Raw genomic sequence first — 23,709 nt, forward strand, 5'->3', positions numbered from 1 at the left:
CTGTATATGAGTTCAGCTTCCAAAAGAAATCAGAGTTTGTCAAGATAAATACTGATGTTCTTGCTTACTGAATGTGCTGTTCCAGAAGATATTCACACCCAACACCCATTCATGGCCAGTCTTAGGAAATTCCAAACTAAAGTATCAGGAAGAGAGAGCTCTAATAGAGAAAAAACCTCCATGTGGGGTATGAATCTTCTCTTGACGAAAACAATGTCTGAGAAATCTTTAATTACAAAACAATGTTTAAGAAGCATCTTACCTTTCGGAAAATTTTGTAATCTAGACTGTCTGGCCAGTTGATATATTTGACAAGTTGACACTGGGCATGTTTGTAAATTCATGCACTTCAAAATCATATTACTATGTAGTAGCACTGGTCAACCAAAAACAGCATAATTTGGTTAATTAATATACACTGTACATTATTAGGTTGAAATATTGGTGTAGATTGTTGCACACCAACAGATACAGAAACTATTGGCACCTGAATTATAACAAGTGAAAAATTGTGCATGACACATTTACATGTACATGTAACAGCCCTCCACCTCAGAACCATCACATATATGATATGATATTTTTAAACTCTCTGAAATTTCAGATTATTCAACATTAACATGCACGTACATCATCTAGGGCAACCCTAAAACACTGAATCCGGAAACCGAAATCCAGAATCCAGAATCTGGAATCCGGAATCCAGAACCTGAAACCAGAATCCGGAATCCAGATATTATGAATGATGATAGAAATAATTCACTTCAGCAATGTCTAATAAATAAATATGAGCAAAAATTATTTTGTGGTTATTTATTTTCTTGGCTTTACTTCAGCCACAAACTGTAATTGCTAAAAAATTATTGACTAGTTCTGAACAACCCTTAGCTATACTTCTGGCCCGGTGGTTCAAAAGCTGGATAAAGCTATCCATTGGGCACGGCTGCACACCATCACTTCGTGGGAATTTTAAACTTGGGGAGTTCTGCAGTCTTCTGAGTCAATTTGCCGGGAACTTTCGCCTCCTTTTTATAGCCCTCGTTAGCTTTGGTTCAAGGCATTATTCGGTGTTATTTCACCTCCTTTCTCTATCCCCTTGACTCACTATAATTCACGGCATTGTTGAGTACTGTTTCACCTCCTTTCCCAGCACTGGCCCACTCTTTTTCGCGATCTTCTTCGCTACTTCTTTGCCTGTTAATTCTTGCTTTCTGTTTTTTGCTTCAGTGCAACCCTATCTTAAAAACATTAGATCAACCTTGGCTATTGTTTTTCTTTAGAAATCCCGCCAAGAAAAATGGCATTCTTCCGCTACAAATCGAGGGTGCATGTCTCTGTCAACCTATTAGCTGGAGTATGGCCGCCATCTTGCGCGACTCCATTGTCGTCGCCGTCATGCGTACGCGCCCACGAGCAATACCGCTAGCCATGATAACCATGAGCAAAATCCTTCATGGGTTTCCTTTTCTTCCCTATATGGGTATGGGGCTCTGCTTGGCAGCCCTTTGGGCCGCCAGAGCTCCGCTATTATTTTAGCTAGAAAGAATTTTTAATTTATTGCGTTCGACGAAGTGGAACGCAAACCTAATTTTACCTGTGGCTTTTCAGTGTTGGTCTCCCTGTGCACAGTTATAGGCCGAAAAAACCACATTCCTGTAAGGACACCAAAATGGCCACCCCGCTTGATTTTTGCAGGGGCATGTCACGGCCAGTAAACTGGTACCGTTTAATGCTAAGACATGTGATGAGACATGTGGCGAACATGTGAGTATGTGAGCAGGCCATGTGAGCTCGTCTTTCCGATGGATCTTTGACTTCTTTCCATTCAGTCGCTGTACGCTTCGCTATTATGTGCTCTCAACATTAGATTTTGGCAAATTTAAATGCTTTGACGGTAGCATTTATCGAAATCTGAGGGAATTGTCATTGTTTATTAACACGACTTGGCTTTGGGCTGATAACCGTGGGAACAGCTACATTTTGATTTCATTTGTTGATTAGTTCCAGTTGCGACAGATAGCTCAGTCTTTATCCGGTCGAAATTTTATTGTTTGGAATCGGTGGAAAAGTACTCTGAAGGCAAGATCCATAAGACTACTTTATTCATCAGGGGAAATACTCGAATTAGTCGCACGGAGTTTGTTTACGATGAACGACCACGCCAAATGAGCACGCGATTGCAAATGCTAGCTTAGAATAATGTACATAATTTAAATATTCTATGAAACTTGAGAGTCCACAGAAACTGGCAGTGTCATGCAACGTATCAACAAATCATGACCTCTTTACTAGCATGGACTTTGACACTATGCATATCTGATTGTAAAACCTCACTTGCTGCTGAAAAATGTTGATTTTAGCAATAGACAAAGGTTGAAAGTCAGCTAGTGAAATCATTTATTTACAGTATATATGTATTAAAGCAAACGCACTCTCGTAATCTCTGCTTACTACTAGTTTTATCTTTTATCTTTGTTCTCTGTATTTTTATCTCTTAGAACTTTCTTTTTAGCTCTTTTACTTTTGTTAAGTGCTTAGAACAGATCTGGATAGGCACTATATAAATATCTATTATTATCATTATCATTATCATTGTCATTATCATTATGTGTGAATCTCCAAAAAGCCCTTGTGTTTCACAATGCACTCAAGGCGCTGAAGGCAGAGAGATAATTTTTTGTAGCTTGGATTTTCATGGAACTGGTCTGGAAAAATGGGGAAGTTGGAAAAGGATATCAACGCTTTAGCGGCTGGGTGAAGAAAACAAACAAAAGTAAGTGCAGCAGAGCAATGGATAATGCATCCATGATAATATTCCAAGAGGTCTCAATGAATCTGACAATTCGTCTGTATTGAACTCATCAGGAAAGTCTCTGTCAACTTTGCTGTTATCGCTGTCAAGTTCCAAGGTCTTTTCTCTTGACTCAATAATTTTTGTTTTTTTGCCTGCTTGATATGGTGGCTATAGCTTCATCCGCGAGGCCAACTTTCGCTTCTTCACTCATTGAATCACTCATTGTGTATTTTATTTGTTCTTCACTGTTTTCACTTTTTTGAGCTGGTCCACAGAGTTTTCAGTGGTCCATGTTTACTTATGATTAACAGAATTACACGTAATATGAAAAATGCTTGGTAGTCAGAACAACAATGCTGAATTAACTGAGTAGCCAATTCGTCTTCTTGTTTGATTGTATACATGTCATTGGGCTGTCAATTATGAGGGAAACTTTTACTTCTGATGAAAATGTAAAACCTCCATTTCTCCGCCAATATTTAGTCTTTCTCAATTTTTTTTTTCAAAGATTAGAGATTTATCTTTCACCATTACTTTGACCCAAAAATCTAAATTGGAAGAAAATTGCCTATCTGAAGGTATACGGTAACCTTAACTAGGCCACAAAAACCGGAAGTCGGACAGCTGCCAAAATCCCATACAAACTCGAGTAAACAAGGCTGTTTTGGACTTTTTAAGCCTTAAAATGGAATGCTTACAGTAAAAACATTTCCCTAAACTAACAAGTAACCACTTACAGTACCACTTTGTCAGATGAGCTAGTGAGCATTTTTTGGCTGTTATTTTTGGCATAAATAAGCCACTCACTAGACAAATGTTTAGGCATCTGAGAATTGGTTTGATGTGCAACAATAATTATTGGTCTTTTAAGCTAACTTACATTATGCAAATTTTCTGTTGAAAGAAGCCATGAAATTGAAATCAAACAGTTCTAGTAGCCAATCAATATCCTAAACTTTAACTGGGAGAAAAATCGAAATAAGAGTGCTTCATATTGGGCAGAAATATGTTAGAAAACTCAAGTGTCTGACAATAGGTACCAATACCTTAACTATTGCAGTTGTTAAAAACTTCAGAGCACCAGATATACAACTGAAGGATTAACCATATCATGGCGAAGCTCTGGCGGCCCAAAGGCCCGCCAAGTGGAGCCCCATACTCATATAGGAAAGAAAAGGAAACCGATGAGTTGATTTTTTCATGGTTATCATGGCTAGTGGTATTGCTCAACGGCGTGTACGCATGATGGCGACAGTGACGGCGACGGAGTCGTGCAACAAGGCGGTCATACTCCAAATAATAGGTTGACAGAGACATGCAGCCTTGGTTTATTGTGTACTTCTTTGATATTGGACATCCATGTTATGATCAATTGCCACCTGTCAAAGCAAGGTATCTGCTGACCAGTATCAGATGACCATATCACAGGCTCAAGTTTACAGCTCATCGAGGTCACATGTTTTTTTAATTTGACTGCTGACCAAATGCTGGTTTTCAACTGGATTGCGGGCTCATGTCAGGTTAACTTGTTGAAAACTTGGTCGGATTGTTTGCCAGTTGATGCTAACCTTGGATTAAAAGTTGACTGAATTGTAACTTTTTCTTCTATACAAATGTTTTTTTGCTGCTTTGTTTTGTGTATATGGTGATTATTAAAACTCAAAACAGAAGGCCAAACAATATACAGGAAACCTCACCGCAAAGTTACAAAACTCAAATCAAAATTCTACCTTTTCCTGGGTTAGCTTAATCGGGCTCTGAACAACCCGCCCCAGGAGCTATGCTTTTAGGCTGGCCTAAATCTATATATTACCTTATAATGTATCATTTTGCATGTTCCACATACTGATTTAATTGAACAAAGTGCTTTGCCTTGGGAATAGAAGAAAAAAAAGTTATTTGTGTCATGTATTCAGCTAATAACTTAGTGTTGTTCTTAAATTTTTGAGAGATGGGGAATTTGCTAGACTGTGATTTGGTGTGTTTGAAGAGCCTTCTTTTTACACATAACTTTACTAAAATCAGTTCAGTGTAGATAAATATTCTATAAACTTTGTTAATTTTTTACTGTTATTGGTTGACTTTAGCAATGGCAAGTTTTTGTGCAAATTGTTCTGCTCTTCTCAATGATGACCTCACTCGTCGCCTCCTGGTTACTACAGATGCATGTCTAGCGATGCTTCCAAGGTAAGAATTGATATTAATACCAGTATTAGAGTAAATATAGCTATACCATACAGTAGTAGAATATTTTTTGACAAGACATGACCATGGGGTGTTTCTATTTTATGTTAGTGCCTTAAAGTAATTTTAACTTAATTAACCATTTTAACTTAATCCAATAGATCATGTCTCTTTAAAATGCAATTTTGAGAGTGGGGGATTAAACATGTATTTCCACCCCATGAGAAAACTCTTCACCAAGGAATTACTTTTTTAGATATATTTTTTTCAATTACCCCATTGACAAATTGCATATTAAATTATGCTACAATGTACATTTGAGTGGATGTATGAAAACAGGGTTAATAATAAGTCACTTCTTTTGCACCAAGTGAGCTACAGAACTTCATATTTTGACTCCTAAGGGCTCAGAAATCATGCCAAGGGATGAAACAAAACAAAGTAGAAGAAAACAATAAAGAAGATAAGAGGGTGGGGGAAAAAGAGATTGACATGCCATTGAAACTATTTTTATGTGGCCAGTCTACTTTGAAAAGGTTGGGCGTGGGTGTCCCCTAAATGGACAGGAACAAGAAATCTCAACACGAAACTAACACTAAAGCTGGGCCTTTGTGATTGATAATGAAAAACGCATGATTTGTGAATCATTATGGAAATTTTTTTTGGGAGGCATCTTTCTAGGCAAGTGAAAATTACACTGGGTGAGTGGATTTTGAGAGTCACATGCCCAAATGGTGAGTGCTGTCAAAATTTAGTTTCTAACCCTGTAAATGGACACTGGCTGACTGTCTAGGTCTAGCAATCTGATTAAGCTTTTCATACAAAGAAGAAGCTAATAATCCTGGTCCACAGAGAGTCTGAAGAAACCAGAATAATGTGCATTTGAGTGAGTTGCCTCTTTAGGCTGTTGTGATCTGTTAAGTTCTGTAACAGAAGTCCAAACTGCTCATCATTCATAAATCACCTTTAGTTAGGTGGGAAATAAAAATACATACTATGCCTCTTCATTTATGTTATTTTTATTTTGTTCAGTATGCCTCAGATCATCAAGCAACATGGGAATCACTTGAAAGCCAGTGCAGCTATTATGAGGTTAAGATTGTACTCGGTTCTTAGTCTTCTCCCGCCAAAGGTGTATGAAGGTAAAAGTGCTTAATATACACAGTTACATAGATATTATCTTATAATTTTGATGTAAGTTTAACTCAAAGATTACTTGAGCCCCAATTATAGATGCCTTTGGTGATAAAATTCAGTTAGATTTTAATTTCTCTCCATGTGATTGAATCATGATAAATGTATAATGCACATATCGTCATTGTCTCATGTTGCATCATGTAACCATTTCAGTGAGTGAACTGACATGTTACTTTGATTAAGTAACTACATGATGTATTGCTGCTGACACTACAAGTCAGTTTAAGAGCTTGGGTAGAGCAAGAAATGTATAATATTAGACCTGACCCTTGGAACCAGAATGATCTCACTGCTTTTTAACTGGGGCATTACAGCACTGGTCTCCTACGCAGGCATTCTTATGAGCTAGGAGGCTGACCAGAGGAAGATAATTATCTAATGAACATAACACATTCATTTACTACAAATGCATCAGTAGATACTCACAACAATGCCCTTACACCCTCTCTAAAAATAATAAAGATAAGACCAAGGCTGTTGACATTATACTTGGGGATACTTTAGATGATCTCAAAAAGCAAATAAAAAATAACTTCCCAGATGATCCAACAAGCCTAAACATGCATTAAACAAATAATCAACTAATTTTATTCACCTCTTCAATTCACAAAATTGCTCCCAGAGCACTTTGATTCCATTTCTCTGTTACCTTGGCCCTTTCTTACTATCCAGAGTACGTACTTTTAATTTAAACTACTCACTTGGTGAGGAAAATTTATTGTTTCACCTCTGTGTTGAATATAATATCTTGAACTTGGCTACGACTTTGAAAACCTTAAGCATTGGTCAGTGGATTTGCAAAAAGTCTAAAAGGAAGTGAAGGAGTGAAGGAAGGAGCAAAGGAATGAAGGAAACTAGTTTAGCTCTTTAGTTATTTGGGTGACCAGCAACTGTATGTATTTTTAATATACTTTTTGTTTAATTAGTAATTAAGCTAATTTTACAGTTCAAATAAACCTTGTTCTTGTTGTTGGAAAGATTGAGTGAATCTCCCATCCATAGCTAAAAGCTAAATTTAAGGGTGTCTTAACAGGCTGTATTGTTGTTGTGGTAATCTGTTGTAAGAAAAGGATGACCGCAACTTGTTTACCAATGATTGGGCATTTGTGTGATACCATTATTGTAGCATCAGTGGTGATATTCATCCTTTAAAGTATAACTGTCGGAAAAGGTGCTGGAAAACTGTTGCCAGCCTCCTTAAGGTGTTTACTCTAGAGTAGATAGCCATGTACATTAATTTATTACGTTGTTTTCCACTGTAGGAAGCTTTCATTCCCTATTACGTGTGCTGGTTGCAGAGTTCACTTTGGCAGAAAACCCAGCTATGACAACTACATCTTTGCTGCGAACTGTCTGTCATAAAGATGATTCTATCCTTCTTGGTTCCTGGCTTCAGGAAACAGACCACAAATTTGTTGAGGAGCAGGTTTGTAGAAATTTGTTACAGACCTGATCAGTAGTAAGTATATATCACAATGTCAAGTAGAAATTGGCTGACTGAAAAGGTACATTGAGTGATTCCAGAAAATATCCATACTCACCCTAAGGAGGGTTTTTGGAAATTCTACAGGTGAGGCTGATCTTGAAAACGAAAACTTTTTAAAAGGAAATTGTGAACCAAAATTGGAATTTCCTGAGGGATGGGGGAGGTTCAAACCAAAAAATCTCCCATGGGAGGGTTGTGGATATTTCCTGGAACAGTACATTGAATGATAATAACTATATGTAGACCCCATTAAAAACACTGCAAACTGAATCTTTGATTCAACATGACTTGTAGTTTGTGACAATGTTAAACTGCAGAGATAAATTCATGAATCAGTTTCTCTCATTTGGCAGGGGGGTGGGGGTAGGGGGTGAGGGGGCAGAAATTCCATATATAGTACTGGTTGAGATTGGTGTTTTGTCGCACAGGGTTTAAAATCTAAATCTAAATCTAAATATTATTTCATTGGCAACATCCAGAGGACATCACGCCAACTCTGAAACATTAAAATGATAATAAAAACTAAAAAAAAATAAGATAATGCAGTTTTATAAAAGCCCTCAAATCTCAGTTTTCATTGGAGAAGTGACTCACAACTGACAAGGTAACACAGGCTTAGGAGGTTCAGGATTGTTTACTGTAATGATACTCAGCACATGGAGTTTACGAACAAAATTTCACATGGCATGATGTGAGGCTATAAAAAGATGATAACACGGGTGCCAATTGACAGTTTTCAAGCAAAAATTGATTGCAAAAGAACCAAAATAGAATTGAATGTTCATCACTTACATCTCTTCAAGCTTGTCTTCTCATTGCCATGACAACTTAAGGTGGCTTCTTAGGGTCATCGGGTCCTTGACTGTGCAAGTCTTTGAATGAAACGTTATTGGTTGGAAATACTTTCTTGAATACTTTCTTGAAAAGTGTGGGAAGCCTTGTTTCATTATTGCAGGTGTAAAATTGTAAATGTCTACTTTTCTAGTTATTGTAGGACATGTACACATACTTCATAAAGTAACTCTCCACCAGAAATAATAAAATAAAGTGATTGGATATTGTAAGCCACGCAATGTTTTTAAGCTATTTATTTAGTTAGCTTGTTGTGAAACCTTTGAAACTAGGTTGACAGATAATTATTTAAAATAAAAGCAGCCTGTTTTCTTTTCAGCTGCAAACCAACAGTGCATCAGGTTCAGGATCTCTTGAGCATGATCCATCGTGTATATTTGAACAATGTCCTGAGGTAGGAGATGTTTTTTCAGCATCTAATGTAACTATATCTCCAATTGAGAACAAGTCACAGTGGTTATTGTTGTACTTAAAGCGGTACTTAAGGGAAATACGTTGGAGTCACACAAGGTCTGATACTACGGGCAACCATAATTCCCCTGGACAAGTGTTTTCGATTTTAATGCAAAATTCACAGTTAATTAAGACAATTTCTTAAAACCCTTACTAGTGTTACCACTTAGATGTGCAGCAAAAGAGTCACAACCACAGAATGTCTAACATTATTAAAAGTGGTCGTATTATGTTTGTAAGAATCTGTCCATAAACCTTGTTGTCTTGCCTATTAATATCTGTGAAGGCACTGAGATTGGGTAGACACAACATGTTTAATGCAGTCGTTCTTGATTCAGATTCAGCACACTGACCAATGGATTTAATAATTTAAAAACAGAACCTATTTCTCTACCAAGAGTTGTTTGTCTATTTTAGGGAGAAGATGTTCCTGGTCCATTGCCATTAGGAGTGGCTGTTATTGATGAATCTATTAAATTGTTTGGAACTGTGTTTCCATTTGTGGCTCAAAAACATCGCAGCCAGTTATTAGCTCATTTTGCTGAGTGCATACGGCAGGCAAAGTCTTCAAGACAACAAGCTATACAAACAAACATATTGACAGCCTTTCTTTTCTCTCTGAAGGTAAGTTATGTCTGTGTTGGTATCTCTGTGGAGCAGAAATCAAATCTCAGCAGCAGTTCTCCACCATGATCATCTGTACAAAAGGAATGTTTGTTGGAGACATTAGCTGGTCTAATTTCTGTTTTTAGAGATTTGTACTTTATGAATTAACAAATGTGTTGATTTGAAGTCAAAAAGTTTACATAGATTACTGTATTTATGTAAAACTGAGGTGTTTGCAATCATTACTGAAACTATGCTAGTAGTAAGTATTGATTATTTTCTTTAATGAAACTTAACTCAGTTTAGCTTGGAGGAAAAAAGCATTATATTAAGGACAGAGAAATAAGAGCAGAGATCAATTCAGTTTGTTAGTTAAGCTGAATGCATGGACAATGTTTTGAAGTATAAACAGCGCAGTATAAGCTCTACCTTCAAAATGTCCCCTCAATCAACCAAATACTCACATTTTTGGAGTATAAGAAAGCCTTCATTCTGATACTGTTTCTTTTCACATTAAGAATTTGTTTTGTGCTCCTCCAAATTAAATGATTTCCAAATAGCCAACATGTTGCAGTAGCCTATCATGACATATAGCTAACCATAACTAGCCATTTGTCAATACCTAGTTCAGGTATACTGGACTAAAACGATGCACAATATGTGCCCTTGTTTCATGAGTTCTGGTGATTGTTATATGTGTTGTTTATCAGGGTATTGCAGAGTCAAAAACTGGTGTTGGTGATGAGGATGTTAGGAACACTGCTGTTAATTTAGTTATGGTGAGTCAGGGTCCTACGCTGTTTAAACTGAACATTTCTTCTAAGATTAGATTAATAAAGTGTATTATTGTTTGTCTCACGATGTAGTCACTTGAGATGTAGATCGCGACGTTTCGACTGCTTACTGCTAGTCTTCTTCAGGTGAGGTCGACTAATTGCACGGTATCATTTATATCACAAAGATCGGCTGTGATTGGTGCATTTCGATCCTCCTATTGTTCCATTGTCGCTGAACTAACATCCATCTACATCTCAAGTGACTAAATCGTGAGACAAATGATAATACACTTTATTATTGCATCTACCACGATGAATAACAACAACCTTTTCCTCGACATTAAGATTAGATTGTTTTGAAGTGAATATGCCTTTTACATCGTTAAGGTTAGCAACAATAATTAATGCTAATTGCTTTTTGGTGGCCACTGTTTGAATGTTAAAATAATGTATTTCTAGATATGTAAGCTTAACTAGTTTTTAGGGCAATTTTTGTGTGTTGTTTGTGTGTGAGCCTTAATTGAAGTAAAAATTGCAATATTGTAATTCCCCTTGTTAAGCCTAGGTGCTTTTTGGGAAAATAATGACAAATGTGTTTAAATAATAATAAAAAGTTTAATTTGTATCTCTTTTTTTAAGGATGCTGTAACAAATCCTGACCCCATTGTTCGGTGTGCTGCGGGTGAAGCTTTAGGACGTATTGCACAGGCTGTAGGAAGCCCTGTTTTGACATCAAATATTACTCAGAAGATCTTTGATCAGCTGAAAGCAGCAAGGGATGCTTTGTCTAGGACTGGCTACTCTGTAGCTCTAGGTTGTATTCATCGTTATGTGGGTGGGATGGCATCAGGGCATCACTTGAACAGTAGTGTCAGTATACTTCTTGCCTTAGCCAAGGACAATTCCTCCTCGTTAGTACAGGTGTGTTACACAACAACATTTGGTGGCTGTACATGTAAGTGTAAATAGTAAATTAGATGTTGCATTGTAAAGTGCTGAAATCCACACAAAAATAAAAACACATGGTTTTGGCTTCCGCTGCCCAAAACATTATCTGTTTCATATTGATTTTACATTGTGGCACTTAGCTGTTTAAATATTGAGTGATTCTGCCTTTCCTCTGGCTGGCAGGTATGGGCATTACATGCCTTAGCTCTCATTGCTGATTGTGGTGGGCCAATGTTTAGAAGCTATGTGAATCCAACTTTAGAACAGGTTGTCAATCTTGTGCTGACTGTTCCTTCTGCTATAACTGAAGTTCACCAATGTCTTGGAAAGTGCTTAGCAGCTCTTATAACTTCCATTGGACCTGAACTGCAAGGTAAACATGTTTTTACAATCCCCTTGGGCTAGATATAAATTTTTATTATATAAACACCACTGAAATACCAGGATTTTTCCTTTTACTAAAATATTATCTTCATTGCATGCAGTGAAGCTACTATTTTTATCTTTCACACTGTGAAGATATCATTCCTTTTTGATAACATTTTTCTTTTGTCCCTTCAGCTACACTTAAATTTGATGATGTAAGATCGAAACATCTTTGGATCTTCTTCGGTCATCTTCGGCAATCTTCGGTAGTCTTCAGAAAATGTTCAGAAGGCGTTCGTCTGGTCTTAGGAACAATTTTGGGAAATCTTTGGAAAGTGGTCGCAAATCTTCGGAAAATCGTCAAAAACGTCGTCATTAGTGTGCTTATATAATAAACAGAATATTACATGCTCACTTGTGGATACGAATTTTATCTTCTTGAGTTCAACTCAATATCTCACTCATTCGCTGCACTCACTCGTGAGATATCGAGTTGAACACTCAAAGATAAAATTCTTATCCATGCGCGGGCATATAATATCCTCTATATATTAAGGTCGTCGAGGAGACATAATGATTTGTGAATTTCACTCCATTTCCATATATTAATTTATCATTACTTCTTCTCACCAAGGTGAGTAAATTGATAACAGAGAGCTTTTGTGGAATATCTTACAAAGCAGACTCCAGAGTCTTCATAGAGCTTGCAAAGTTGTGCTGTCATAGTCCAATGATGCATGCTTCTGACTCGTGGAAAGCTAATGTGCTTCTTCATCATTTCCATTGGCAGTGCTATGTAACGAATAGATTCCATGTAGTTGTGTGTCTGTTCAGTTATTGATATCAGATGATGTCAAAATGTGGTAAGAACAAAAAAGTGTCACACAAGCGACAGCTGAGTGCGTTTTGTTCTTACCACACTTTGAAGTCTTCTGTGATCAATTGCTGAACAGATGCACAGCAACATGGAATCTATCTGTTTTCTAATATAATGAAGCAAAACCAAATTTAAATTACGTCATTTATACATCTGTCCTCCAAGCGATCATAAGTAAGAACAAATTAAAATGCGAGAATAATATAACTTATTATTATCACTTTGCCGGGCATTGTGGCGCATTTTGCGGGCTAAAATTGAGAATTTGGCAGGCTAAAATGTATTTTAGCCCGCTGAATAAACCAATGAAAACTGAGAATCAAACAATCATATGATGTAAGCAGCCAATCAAAATCAAAAAGCCATTACAATGTTTGCGCTGCTATTCTTGTAGCGAAGCATAGGTGAAAGAAATAGCAGTGCCATTTCCAATGAACGAAGCTTGCCATTCCACATAATGGATAGCTCAGCCTCACAGATAGTGCTTGTTCGGACATTCTTAGTCGTCCATTTCTTTCAAGAGAAGCTTCAGATGTCAATACCGCCTGTAGTAGCTCCATGGCCGGTGGCGAAGTGCATGTAAGTTTTGTGGCGTCAAGCCAAACGCACTCAGTTCAACCAACTAAGCTTAATTATTGTACAATTAATTTCAACACTTACAAACAAGCTTTATCAAACTTTCATTTCACGTCTTTTATAAATTTTGAAAACTAAAATGGCAAGATTTTGTAATTTCTAGCCAGCTTCGCTTGATGTATTGTGTATTTTCATTGAGGGAAAATAAAAGCCATTCAACTTGTAAATGCTCACGTAATTGTTCAGACTGTTTTGGTGTCATTTTTTTCAGTTTACATTTTCTCAATGCCCACCAAAGTGATAATAATAGTAATACAGTTTATGTTCTTGGGCATAAATATGTTTTGGGCCCTTCTCAGCTCATTTTAGCCCTCGCCTAATGGCTCTGGCTAAAATGAGTCTGAGTCGGGCCCAAAACATATTAATGCCTGCGAACATAAACTCTATTGTTTTATTATAAAACCAATTGATTCATGCTTTTAGTTGCACATCATAACGTTATGATGCTCTTGAGAAATTTGGAGAGCACTCAGCTGAGTCTCAAGCAACTCTTACACTTTTTTCATGCTCTCCAAACTTCCCTCATGCATCATAACTCAATGATTCATGCTAAAGCTTGAACTAATATTGATAATTGGAGCCCGAGATGGACATGGCACTCTTTTTTTGGTTGTGGCAGTTCTTGCATTTACTCCATTCTATTCTGATAAGCTACTGTGCTTACAGTTTCTTAAGAACATTTTGTATGGGATCAGTTATGAAGCCCAACACTTGGATGCAAGCCTGACAGTCCTCTTTCACATGTAATGTAGATACAAAAATCCTAAATACTGGATCTCGTGTCTGATATTATATGATATGAAGAGAGATGTACTTTTTGTGTGGGCGAAACTCACAATAAGTTGGCAGCTGAGAAGTTTTATTTGTCAAAATTGAAACAAGTTGTCACACAACACAAAATGTGGATTGAAGTGATGCTTTGGTTTACGCAAATGATGTGCTACAATGTGTATATTCCATTACTTGTAAGGCAAACTTTATGAATGATGTGGAGAAAAATCTAAGCCCTACAATTTTTGATGTCCTTTATCAGACTGTCATTTTCTGCAGATGAGAGCATGCATGAAATGACATGGCACTGCAACTAAACATTTTATGATTTGGGAGAGAAGCTATTTCTAAATGTAAACACTATCGAAAATTACTTGTGAGTGGCTTCCAGAATAACTAGCTTTTGTTTCAACAAACTTTGAGGTAAAACATTCGCCATGATATCGTTCTACCACAACACATTGGATTTCAAAACAATTATTGCAGAGGGATTATTTAAGTTCAAGATAAGAATACCACTCCAAATAACTAAAATACTATTGTCTAATTAAAATTTCTCAAATTATTATAACTGTGATTGCACAAATGTCATTGTCATTGTTTTGTCATTCAAAACCCTACTGTGTCAATTAAAACACAAAACTATAACAATATCATCTGATATCCACAAGGCTGAGATCTAAGAAAAATTACAGGGAGCCCAAAGGTTCTTTACCATGAAATCCCTGGTGCCCAACACCTAAGCTTATATGAAAAAAGTAAGTTTTTCAGTGGCCCAAAGACAAAAGTTAGCTGTCTGTGGCACCTTGGCTCTTCTAGAGCACAGCCCTGATCCAGGTCAAATGTGTATCTTTGTAAGACTCAGCCTTTCTCCTGCAAATTTAATCCATGAATATCCCCTCACTCTTATCTCATGTTCTCATTGGTAAAACAGGTAATTGTGGGTTCACCCTTCCCTTGTTGTTTTTAGAACTACTCGGATAAAATCGGTACCCAGGGATTTTATGTAGCACAATATTTTTATTTTGCTTATAATAAACCGAAGACGTTCATTGATGTTAAAGAGCTCCCTTCCTCTAAAGGTCTTGCACAACTGAACATACATCGCATCAAAAAAGGTGCAGCACTATGACAACTCTATCTGTACAGAGTGACATAATTATGGCACTAAAAGACTCACATAAGCAGACTACCTATTGTCTGAACACACTAACAAATATAGCCTGTGTCGTAGGCATAAAGGAGGAAGGGGTAGGGATTGGGTGGCAAAAAACATGAGGTAGTGGGGAAGGAACAGCACCCTATCCTGATAAAGAAGCCCGTTTTCAATAAGCAGCCCGATTTAATATCCTTACCATGTAAAATTCAAAAAAGCAAAAAAAAAAAAAATGCTATGCCCACACAAGTATGCAGTGTGGACCTATTTTTAGGGTTGTACTTGAATAAGATCTGCATAATGAAAATTCTTCCAAGCCCTCTATTAATTGTCATTATATTTTTTGAAGTGAACAAATATTTTCAATTTTAGGAACATCAAAGTCCATTAGAGATCTCCGCCTGTCATGTGTAGTGTCCTGTGCCATTATGCAAAACCATCCAGATTCATTAGTACAGGCAGAAGCAATCAACTGCCTTCAACAGCTTCATGTGTTTGCTCCCAGTCACATCAACTTGGGAACTGTTGTTCATAAACTGTGTGTTAACCTTTCAAGTCCTCACTTGTTGTTGCGACGGGCCACAGTTGCTTGTCTCCGTCAGCTGTCTCAGCGAGAGGCTAAGGAAGTTTGTGAACATGCATCTGCTGCTGGGGAAGAACTAAACAAATGGCAGCAGTCCAGTTATGCTGTTGTCATAGGAGACAAAGGCTTGGAAGGTATGAGTTTTTAAGTGCTTTTCATGCACACCCTCCTGCTAGTATTTCCCAAAGAAGTAAAATTTATGTTAGTCCACTTAATTTAACTTTGAACAACATTTTTTGTCTCACCATCATTAAGAATGGAATGGATTTTAATGTATTACTTATAATTATGCAGTGTGATACCAAGCGAAGTCTACAACATTGTTTTGGTTGTTATCCAAAATGGATACAGTTGATGCTCGCCTTGCGACTACTCTCATGCACAACCAGCTCTTATTATGACCACCTGTGAAATTCACTCAAACTTTGTAATGAAAAGCTCTCGTTAGCGACCACTCCCATTAGCAACCACAACCACTTTTGGCAATTACCAACTGGTGTTTTCCTTTGATTTTGAGCTCTTGTTGGGAACTGGCCTAGAGTCTGATTTGCATAAGTCAACACTTAGATTAAACAAACAACCACTTCTTGATCAAATTTACAATGATATATCATAAGTGTTGATCACTGGTTGGCAAGGATCTCAAATCAAAAGTTCAAGATGATTTTTGGCTGTTAACTTAATATTTACAATTTACAAGTGAATACACGAAAGAACATATATTTGAACTGCAGAGAAAGATATCAAGTCATAACTGATCATCACAGTTATTCGCACAACTCAAGATGGAATCCACCAGAAGTTCGAGTAACAAGTGGACAAAAACCTGGTACCAAGATTATTTACATTGTAATGCAAACTTCTGTACGACTGTTTTAAATAGCTTCTAAAAAAAATCATTTCTAGCGACACCAAACATCGGAAACGAATATTGAACTTCATATGAAACACTTGAAAGTACTGGTGAAATGAAACTGATGATGAAATTTTGCCTGTGTTTGCACAAGTTCTCTGAACTTTGAAATTTATTTTCTCTGGTTCCCATGGGAAATTGTTTTCGGTGTTATTTCAGGCAATTATTTATGTACTTGGCTTTAAGAAAATGTAAAAATGACTATAAAATACTTAAAATTATTCTGGTACCAGATTTTTTCCACTAAAACCTGAAATTGTTCGATTTTCTATTGGATTTCGTCTTAAGCAGTTGTGAAATTTAAGCCTGACAAAAATTCAGGCCTGAATGGGATTCGATTCCTCTGCAATGCCAATGCATCCACACAGGATGCACTGGTATCACAGAGGTCATGATTAAAGCACTCGTAAGCGACCAGACTCTATTGATCCATCACATGCTTGCTTAAGGAGCATGCTCTCATAAGTAACCAGCTCTAGTTATAATTCCCAAGGTGGTCACTTACAAGAGCTTCAACTGCATTTAGAATGAGGCATCTTAGATTAAGAATACACTCATACACAAGGTGTTTTCTATTCCATGTAGGTGCATTATTTGGTATGTTGGACACAGAAACAGACACTCGCATGAGATCGGATATTCATGACACATTGAACAGCATGTTGCAGACTCTTGCATCTCATAATCTGACACACTGGTTGGGTTTGTGCAGGGATGTGCTATCTGCATCTAAAAGCAGCAAAGGAGGAAAGGGTGGAGATGTTCAGAACAGAGAGGAAGAGGAAGGTTGGAATATTGCTGTAAAATAATATTTAAGGTTTAATAATGTTTGTTGCACTCTTTTAACACTAGCAATCATTCCCTTTTCAAACTTATGTACATTATTTGTATTTATAATATAGACAGGACCCTGCACATGCTTTGATTGGTAAAAAACTCATGTTTTATCAGAGTATAAATGGAGAAAAAATGTGTTTTATTGTTTTTCGCCGCATTACCTCTATTCATTACATTTCTACACTCAAGAAATATAGAAAACACTCGCCTGCAGCTCATGTTTTCTACATTTCCCTCGTGTTCTCAAATGCCCATTGTGTTTTATCACAGTGTAATACACGGCTTAGGCTTCTTCATTTGTTAAATATGAATTTGAATAAACATGGATGTATTTATTCAATACTGTAAGTTTACTAATTATACTTTTAACCAGCCATGTTGCATGTCAGAAGCACTATTTATCGTTAGTGAATGTAATTTGTAGAAGTTTGCAGAAACAAAACCACACTCAACACCTAAGTAATAACTAGATGCTCCAAGAGCATTTACTGGGGCTCTGTAGTGCAATTACATTTATTTCATTTTAATTTCAATTTTAAGGTAACGTTTTTAGTTGTATTAGTGCTGAAAAGCCCCCAGCAGGAATGCTAATAAAATTTGTATTGCATTGTAAATCGTCCTTTACAAGTGAGCTTATTGAACACATTGAAACAAATAAAAGAATCATATTTACTACAATATTCAAGGTGCTTCATTGAATATCCTCTTTATCCAACTGCATGTCTATTTGCATGTTGTTTGTCTCATCTTTGAAGTCTTGCTTATGACGATTCTTGATTTTGTCAACATCTGAGGATTTTTAAGTCAGTAGTCATAGTTCTTTGTCAGTGTTTTCATTGTTTGAACTCATACATATACTGGCTCATTTGTTGTCTTGTGAGAACAAGCATGAACTTCGCTTATTTGGCTTTCAAGAGATATAATTTGTGGACTGACCTGTTCCAAAAATGATCAACATCTTTTGTATGTGAGATCATAGTTAATAGAGGGGATGGTTATGAAGCCAAGCAAACATCAGAGGAGCAAACAAAGATGCCAAGATTTATGTTGGAATGTCGACAACTGTACATAATCTTTTGTTTTGCGTTCATACACTATGCATGAATTACTTAACCAACACATTTCTATTGGTTAGTTCCTCAGTACAGAGGAAACGGCTATTCTGTTTTGTGCACTGTCGAGGCCAAACAAGTGAACAAAAACATACAACAAAGATCTCTGTCAGTTTTCATAACCATTACCCTCTATTAACTGTGTTGAGATGAACCAAACAAGACAGCTTCGGATTGGCTAATTACAAATTTTGGTATCGCACTGGTGAATATCGTCCATGTCCTGTATTTGGGTTGTGATCCTTACTGCAATACAGACCAAACCCTTATTACAAATGCGACCCTTATTATTTTACAGTCGTGCCTTCTAACATATATTCAATAACAAAAACTTCATCTTGACTTCTGTTATGTCAGTAGAGGCTGATGAGGCAGGTGAAGGTGAAGCTGATGAAGGTGGAGGCATGACAGCGGGAGAAGCTCCTGAGGAAACACACCCTACAGTGGATCCACGCTGGCCAACCAGAGTGTTTGCTACTGAGTGTATCAAGAAGATTATTATGGTCTGTCAATCAAGAGATGCTCACTTTGATTTAGCCCAGGCACGTACAACCAGACAGGAGACGGGAGAAGGTGAGTTAAGGCGAAGTGCTCCCCCAACAAATAATGTAGTCCACAATGGGAAATCCAGTGGTCATCTGTGGCAAGTACATGTCAAGGCTGTTGGATAATTAGATAGATAATATTTACTAGAGCTTTTAATCATGCAAAAACAGATACCGTATTTACCCGTGTATAATGCACACCCGTATATAATGCGCACCCTGATTTTCCGGACAATTTTTGAAAAAACAAAAAAATCGTTCAACAAAAGACAAACATTACAATGAGTATATTCCATTGCAACAGTTTAATAACATGAACTTTTAAGCTTACAATACTCAGGTAATTTGTGTTGACCTGTCGGTAAACTTTCCTGAATCACAAAGCAGTTTTTTACAACAGTTTCGAAGTGAGCGATAATTTTAAGATTGTTAACAGTACCTCAAAATCCGTAAAAATCCTCTGACTCTGAGTCAGATGCGAAGAGCTCGTCTACAACCTCATCTTCTAAAATAGATTCATCATCTGAAGAACTGTCGAAAACCAAGTTTATTGTTCTTTCGTGTATTCATGCAAATGAGTGTAGCGGTGTAATCAACAAACAAAAGGTTCCGCATATAATGCGCAGTGCAAATTTCGAACTATAAATTTTGGAAAAAAAGTGCGCATTATACACGGGTAAATACGGTAGTCATTTAGCTCTCAAATAGGACTTTGTAGACTTTATAAGAACTTATTTTTATTTTCTCTGCCAGATTTTCTCGTCATGCATCTTCAAGAGCTGGTCAGAATGGTATTCATTGCAGCTACAGCAATATGTGATCAATTGAAGCTGGCAGGACTGAGCACTTTACAGGTATACACCAGACACTGCAATGCTGTAGCAAGAACGTTACTGGAGCTAGAATTAAACCTCATTCCAAGGCATTTGCTCTATTAGCAAGACTAGTGTTCTTTAATGAGAAGCTTCAGGGAAACAGGGAAATTGACACCCACACATGTGGTCACTTGAGAAAAGGGGAGTTACAACTTTATTGCAATTAATTGTTTTCTGTTTTTAACCCATTGACACCTGTCATCACCTTTGATCAAAATTGACATCAACTATACTCAAGTTCTGTGGGAGGAAGAGATCTTTCCACTGATAGATCAGAGTGATTGGGTCAATTGATTTTGAAACATACTCAAAAATGCTTAGAAATTTGAGTGAAAAACACGGAGCAAAATTTCCCTCAACTACACTTGGCTACTCCTTGTTCAGAATATCCTTTCTCGATGGTGCTTTCTTGGGAATTCTTGAACTGGAAGCAAGCTCAGTAGAAGATCAACAACTGCAGCAAAAAGATAAGAAAAAGAGAAAAAGGAAAGACAAAAAAAAAATTAGAAAAGAAAAAAAAAACGAAAAGCCTTAAGATGTAGGTCACTTTTTCAAAATTTTGATTTCTGCTTATGCCCAAGCAAAAATCTCCTAAAACGCAATGCTAATGGAAAGAGAGGCATGCTTTCATGTTGAGTAGATTGAAACTAATTTAGCTCATATCCAGGTCGAAAATGCCAAACATGTCTAAAAATGTGTTTTCCCAAAAATCTCCAGGTGTCAGTGGGTTAAGATTTGTGGTGAACTGATATGAACTTTTGTTCCTGCTTTGCACATTTTGTCTAGGATGTTGTCAATGTGTTTGCTTCAGTTTTGGACCCTGATTATCCAGGTCATGTTATACTGGAACAGTTTCAAGCTCAGGTGAAGGGATTTTGTTTTATCATAAATTATAGCAAAGAAAATATATCTAGTTTACAACGTATTATAAATGTCATAGGCTATTAGGTGGGGAAGTTTCTGTCCTTTCTTAATACGAGTTGTATTATTGACAGGTTGGTGCTGCCCTGCGACCAGCATTTGCATCTGATATGCCATCTGATGTTACTGCCATGGCATGTGAGGTATGAAGTTTAAATTGAACAAAATTTACTTGTGTTCTCTCTCCTTGTTACAGTACTGATATAGCTAGTTATTGGTCTCTCTTGGACATGACGGTCACAATTTTATGTAGTTGCTGTGAGTTTTGAAGTTCATATTGGACATATAAGATGGAACTTGCAAACGTGGTGCAGGCTTGTTGTATTTTATATACTTTAAGTTATTTGATTGTAACATTATTTTATCTATTTTAACATTAACTATATTACTCTCCTTCTACAGTATTTACTCTTTTAGGACTATTTTACATGTATATGATTACCATATAGATAAACCCTCAATTTTTTAAAATATATTTGTTTATTTATTTACTTATTTCTTTATTATTTCAAGTGGTTTTCAAAGCTAAATCTTATAGACTCTGAAATAAAGTTGCCATGTATGTACCAGTATGTGTATATGTATCACAAAATCTTAGATTTATTCATTGCAGCTGTTACATCTTTAAACAGATTTCTGTGATAAGCAAGTTAGAGTAATTATCTGATTCGAAAATAAGTTCTTTAAAGCTCTTTAAATCATTAAGTCTGTTTCCAGGTGAAGTTACTTGTTATGTAAGACAAAAAGGCTGTAGTTTTGCTGTTTAATTAGTTTATCCTCACAGTGTAATAGGTACGTGCAGGCAGAGGAGGAAAAAAATGGAAAAAACAAGGACTGTACTCAGGGCGAGCTTCAACTCTGTTCATTAGGAATTTGTGTTAATTGTATGGTCACCTGCACTGAAAAATTTAATAATAAAACTTTCCTCACAGGTCTGTAGTGCATGGATTGCTAGTGGTATTGCTAGAGACTTGAATGATGTACGACGAATTCAGCAACTCTTAGTCACTAAACTGTCAAAAGTAGGGCAGGGCAAGGATTCTTCTCTACAGCTGTACAATGAGGCAGCTACTACAATGGAGAAGTTGGCTGTGCTGAAAGCTTGGGCTGAGGTAATGCTAATTTCTACTTAACAAATAAATTCCATTTTGCTGTGCATCTGTTCCATAATAGATCACAGATGACATCAAATTGTGGTAGGAACAAAAAAGTGGCTCACAAGCCATTAGGTGAGTGTGTCACTGATGTTCTTACCACATTTTGGCATCTTCTGTGATCTACTAGTGAATGGACACATGGCAACATGGAATATCTTTCTGTTTTATCTAGTAAAGAAAAATATATTAATGGCATCGTCTATGTGACTGTCCTGCAATAGATTATAAGGCCAAACCAATCAAACTGTTAGAATAATTTGACTTATATAAAAATATGTATGCTAGCCATGTAGATTTGCTTAAAAATAGGATCTGGAAAACTAGTGTGGTCATATGGATTGAGAGACCAATCTGAAACCTGATTCTTGAAACTCTTATTTCTGTGGTCCATTGTCTGATTCCATGATTACAGAAGACCATAGTGGCTGAAAATTTCTCCTAAACTGTCAATTACTTGCAGGGTAGAGGTAATGATGTGTGTTAATGCAATCTTGTAATTATAAGGTAGCAGTCCTGGTCCTTGGTGTAGCAGAGGAGAAAAATATTTGGTTTAAATAGCTGAAAGAACTGGTTTGAACATTGGATATATAAATATCACATGACGTGAAGCAATGGATCTGGAATTTGCAGAAGCTTTTGCATGTCTCAGAGCAGTCTGAAAAGCAAGAGTTCTCTCCCTCAAGACAAAGTTGAATATATTTAACTCTCCTGTAAAATCAGTAATTCTTTATGTGTCGTGAACCGGGTGACTCACCATAGCTCTGCTCAGCAAAGTGCAGACATTTGTTAACAAGACTCTGCCAGATACGTGGTGTCTTCTGGCTGAATGTGATGAATGAAGGACTGCAGGAAACAACAGGACAAGAAGATACAGGAGCATCAACAAAACAAAGGAAGTGGAAATGTATTGGTCATACCTTGAGGAAGGAGAGGCTATTAAGTGGAATCCTCTGGGGAGGAGAAAAGGGGGAAGACCGAAACAAATATGGAGACTCACAGTTACAGAAGAGCTTGTGAGGATTTGAAAGGCCTGGGGTGAGGCCAGACCAATGGCAAAAAACAGAATCTGATGTAGAGCTACGGTGGAAGCCCTGTGCCTCATGAGGGGTGAAGGGGATTGAGTCACTCGGTAGTTGGAATTTAAGAAGGATAAACATTCTGGCCTTCTGGCTTTCAGTCTAGGAGAGGCCTCTTCCTGAGCCAGAATGGTCACAAATATGATATCATTGTTGTCACATCTGAAATCAATTGTTAACACCTATATGGAATGGACTACACTAATCTTTTTAAGTTTGATGTTCTTTTGTGGCTGACTGCATGGTTAACACAACTGAAAGTGATTTTGTTCAAAAATTATCTATTTTGACTTCTGTGGTTTCTCACTTGTCTCCTCAAATAGGTGTTGTTTTTTTTTCAATTTTATTTCATTTACACTGCGTAACTATATTACAATTACAGATAACCTACATTGTAAAGTTTACAATTTGCAACACAGTACTAAGATCTGATAATTTGCCACATTACTAGTTTATAATTATCACTTACAAAATGGGTCTTTGCTCTAGGGGCTTCACCAGATCTAAGCAGGCCTTCTTGACTACTGTAAGATTATAATAACCTCCTAACATTCTTCACCCCTTTCTACTTCCTCTGACATGGATGTG

The 23,709-nt window shown here is 36.9% G+C and overlaps 1 protein-coding gene across 2 annotated transcripts in view; it reads left to right on the forward strand.

Annotated features, from left to right (window-relative positions):
* Positions 1 to 23,709, forward strand: part of LOC145484942 (HEAT repeat-containing protein 5B-like) — a 74,696-nt gene that overhangs the window by 24,616 nt on the left and 26,371 nt on the right. Inside the window, exons 10-24 of one of the 2 annotated variants that reach the window (XM_081463560.1) lie at positions 4,882 to 4,981; positions 6,011 to 6,120; positions 7,438 to 7,601; positions 8,833 to 8,907; positions 9,384 to 9,590; positions 10,283 to 10,351; positions 10,988 to 11,269; positions 11,480 to 11,669; positions 15,475 to 15,819; positions 17,184 to 17,384; positions 18,905 to 19,120; positions 19,846 to 19,946; positions 20,754 to 20,831; positions 20,963 to 21,031; positions 21,821 to 22,000. In XM_081463560.1, the coding sequence (XP_081319686.1) occupies positions 4,882 to 4,981; positions 6,011 to 6,120; positions 7,438 to 7,601; positions 8,833 to 8,907; positions 9,384 to 9,590; positions 10,283 to 10,351; positions 10,988 to 11,269; positions 11,480 to 11,669; positions 15,475 to 15,819; positions 17,184 to 17,384; positions 18,905 to 19,120; positions 19,846 to 19,946; positions 20,754 to 20,831; positions 20,963 to 21,031; positions 21,821 to 22,000 (2,387 nt within the window). The remainder of the gene's footprint in view (positions 1 to 4,881; positions 4,982 to 6,010; positions 6,121 to 7,437; positions 7,602 to 8,832; positions 8,908 to 9,383; positions 9,591 to 10,282; positions 10,352 to 10,987; positions 11,270 to 11,479; positions 11,670 to 15,474; positions 15,820 to 17,183; positions 17,385 to 18,904; positions 19,121 to 19,845; positions 19,947 to 20,753; positions 20,832 to 20,962; positions 21,032 to 21,820; positions 22,001 to 23,709) is intronic. The other variant, XM_081463561.1, reaches the window with a different exon arrangement.

Source organism: Orbicella franksi, chromosome 4, assembly GCF_964199315.1.
Source record: "Orbicella franksi chromosome 4, jaOrbFran1.1, whole genome shotgun sequence".
NCBI classification, from domain to species: Eukaryota; Metazoa; Cnidaria; class Anthozoa; order Scleractinia; family Merulinidae; genus Orbicella; species Orbicella franksi.